We start from the raw sequence: 2,871 nt of genomic DNA on the forward strand, positions 1-2,871 counted from the left end.
GAAGAACTACATGTACCAATTGTGCCCACAAGTAAATTCTTGCTCTGTTCATAAGTATAGTCTAAAAGAGTTGGTTGAATTCAATTCCTAGAAAATTTGTATGCTGATTTATGCCGGTATAACATTTCAATTTTTTTTTTAAAGTTAGGAGTAAAATTCGAATTCGAAATTTTTAGGTGAGAATGAAGAGACTATGTTATTTGACTAATCATTTCAGTTATTAACAATTGGTATTAGTGGTGATGCGATCCATAAATTTATATTATATTATTATATAAATAAATATATAAAGAGAGATACATATTAATTGACCAATATTTTTTATATTTAATCTTATATTTGAGTTAATCAATTTTCTATTTTTAACTAAAAGTGTTAACTTTCTAACATTTTTCATATGTATAAAATATTTAATTCATTAGAATGTGGTGTGTACTCTAGTCCACTCTTTAAATATCCTTCTAAAATTAATATATTGAGAAAATTACTAATTTACTTGAACTTGTGAATGGAATTTGAATATGCAAGGGTATAAATTACTATAAATTCAAGCATTTCTTGTTCAGAAAAAAAGTGTCACTTTTCTGTATTAAAAATATACGGCTAAAGTTGAGATAATAAAAACAAATATCAGGAACTAGACTCTCTACGTGAAACACACACATTAAGTAATTTCTTCTCTTCCAATAGACCATAGTCATAGTCTGGACTCTCCAAACTATATTGTTCAAGTGTTCAAACAAGTAACCACCCAGATTTTGAAACTGTTGCGAAGTATTAGAACACCTCCTACTCTATCCAGAGCTACATCTGGACTCTGAATTTTCATGTTTTTTTTCTCTCTTGCAATTTAGAGTCTTTACTAGTATTATTGATATTCAAAGCCTCATTTTCTGACACTCTTGCAATTGATCCAAAAGTACTACTCGTAATTAAATGATTACTTCTCTGCGTAGAATGATTTTTTGAATTTCCTATTATATTGGCTACTTCATTCTTGCAATCACTAACATCATATTACTTATATGTGAATGGACCAATTTGAGACTGAACATTACTCACCTTGGAGCACTTGCTTGCAAAACTGCAAAATTTTTGCAAGTACTTCCTCCATATCTTTTGTTGGAATAACTGCCTCAGACCTCAGATTGCTGAACTGCTCGTACTTTAGATTACGGTTTGGTATCATAAGATTACTGTTTGGAATCATATTATGCAAATATCCAAAGCAATGGTTTGTGCAGCTCAACTCATTACTGTTTGGATTTATAATTTTTCACTTCACTCTTCCCCATAATCCCCTGTTCAGTAGCATCACAAGAGTTATAATCAGCTTCTGTATTCGTAGCCATGCACATAGAATCCTCTAGCATGTAATTATTACACTCTTCAACTAAACCAGAGTTTTTCAAAACCTCCTCTAACTCTCCTTCTAATCCTTCACTTCCTCCAGCAACTTCGTCCTTTACATACTTAAAAGGCCCTTGAAGAATTCCTCCCTCACATTCCATCTCCAATAATTCATTTACCTCAGAAAACTTGAGTTGTTCTTCGAGACCCATATCAAGATTTCCCTCCAACCCGTCAACTTTTGCAACATCACCACCATTCAAAGTATCTATATCGGTTTCACTTGGTGATTTCTGATCAAATACTGGACTAATAGATGATCCATTAGAACCTACTAATTCTATGCCATGATGCTGAGGGAAGTTCAAACGAGCACCAGGGCCATACATGGTCCTTGCTGCTTCATCATAAGCAAGAGCAGCTTCAAGTGCAGTAGAAAAGGTTCCAAGCCAAAGCTTGTTTGCTTCTTCACCAACACTCTTGCTATTGATAGGTTTGCGGATTTCTGCAACCCATTTGCCCGAAATCCTCTGCCTCACGCCCCTGAACTTGCAATCATAATTCTGTGGTCCACCTTTGCCTTTCATACACCCTCTTTTCGATCCTTTAGGAACCTTGTGAATTATTTCAACCCCATCTCTTTCACTGATTAGTTGTTGTTGCTGTTTATTGTACTCCTTCCACTTCTCAAGAGTACTCTCTACTGAATCACTTCCTCCACTGCGTCTCCTGCGCGATCTCCTTTTTCTACGGCAAACAAAACCAAAATTCTGTCAACTTAGTTGGATTCCTTAAAATGGTTTGTTAATAAAGTATGAGAATTCATAAAATATAGTAATTCATATATAGAAACATGTAAAAATTATAGAAAGGAAATTCTCCTACCACAATGAAACATTAATTGAAAAATTACTAAGAAGATAAAAGAAATGATGGAACAAAAATCACAGCTAAAATAATTCAACAAAGAGAGGAAACTAGTTAAGTGTAATGAAAACATTGAAAAATCATAAGAAACTACTCACCTAGGAATAGATTCAGTCTTCATTTTGAAATTGCTACTGAAATATATAGTTCAAGTTTTTTTTGGTGTTGAGGATGCGTGACATTCCAATGTAATCGTGTGTAAAGATTTGTGAGGGATTCTGAGTATTTGTATTGTACGTCGGTTGTACGAGATGATAGGCATGTACATAGAACTCAGTGCTGGCAACATCATGAATAATTTGGAGACTAAAGAGTTTGTTTGGTACTCAGTGGTATAATCAACAACGTCACTTGGAGATTAAGAATTTGTTTGATTTATCAATTGAATTTGAAGATGTAGGTTTAATTTTTAATGTTTTAAATTTTTGTTTCTTTATTTTTTTTATCTCTAGATGTATATGTAATTTTATGTATAAATTCACATTCACTTGAAAAGAAAAAATTATAATTTTTGTTTTCATTATTAAGTTACGTGCAGTTATATTTATATAAATTGATCATTAAAAATTATTAGATGATTTAAAAGTTTTAGCT

The 2,871-nt window shown here is 32.4% G+C and overlaps 1 protein-coding gene across 1 annotated transcript; it reads right to left on the reverse strand.

The window, feature by feature from the left end:
* Window positions 1–568: 568 nt before the first annotated feature.
* LOC112708474 (dehydration-responsive element-binding protein 2A-like) lies at window positions 569–2,626 on the reverse strand. The gene is made up of 2 exons (XM_025760617.3): window positions 2,376–2,626; window positions 569–2,097 (listed from the first exon to the last, which is right to left on the reverse strand). Exons 1-2 carry the CDS (start codon window positions 2,396–2,398, stop codon window positions 1,254–1,256), a joined length of 867 nt encoding a protein of 288 aa, XP_025616402.1. The 5' UTR covers window positions 2,399–2,626; the 3' UTR covers window positions 569–1,253.
* Window positions 2,627–2,871: the final 245 nt, after the last annotated feature.

This window comes from Arachis hypogaea, chromosome 8 (assembly GCF_003086295.3).
Source record: "Arachis hypogaea cultivar Tifrunner chromosome 8, arahy.Tifrunner.gnm2.J5K5, whole genome shotgun sequence".
NCBI classification, from domain to species: domain Eukaryota; kingdom Viridiplantae; phylum Streptophyta; class Magnoliopsida; order Fabales; family Fabaceae; genus Arachis; species Arachis hypogaea.

Coding starts and splice junctions, on each gene's coding strand:
- LOC112708474 (XM_025760617.3), bottom strand. CDS start 2,398: ATGAAGACTGAATCTATTCCTAG. Junction 2,098..2,375: donor AAGACTGAATCTATTCCTAG/GTGAGTAGTTTC, acceptor TGTTTGCCGTAG/AAAAAGGAGATCGCGCAGGA.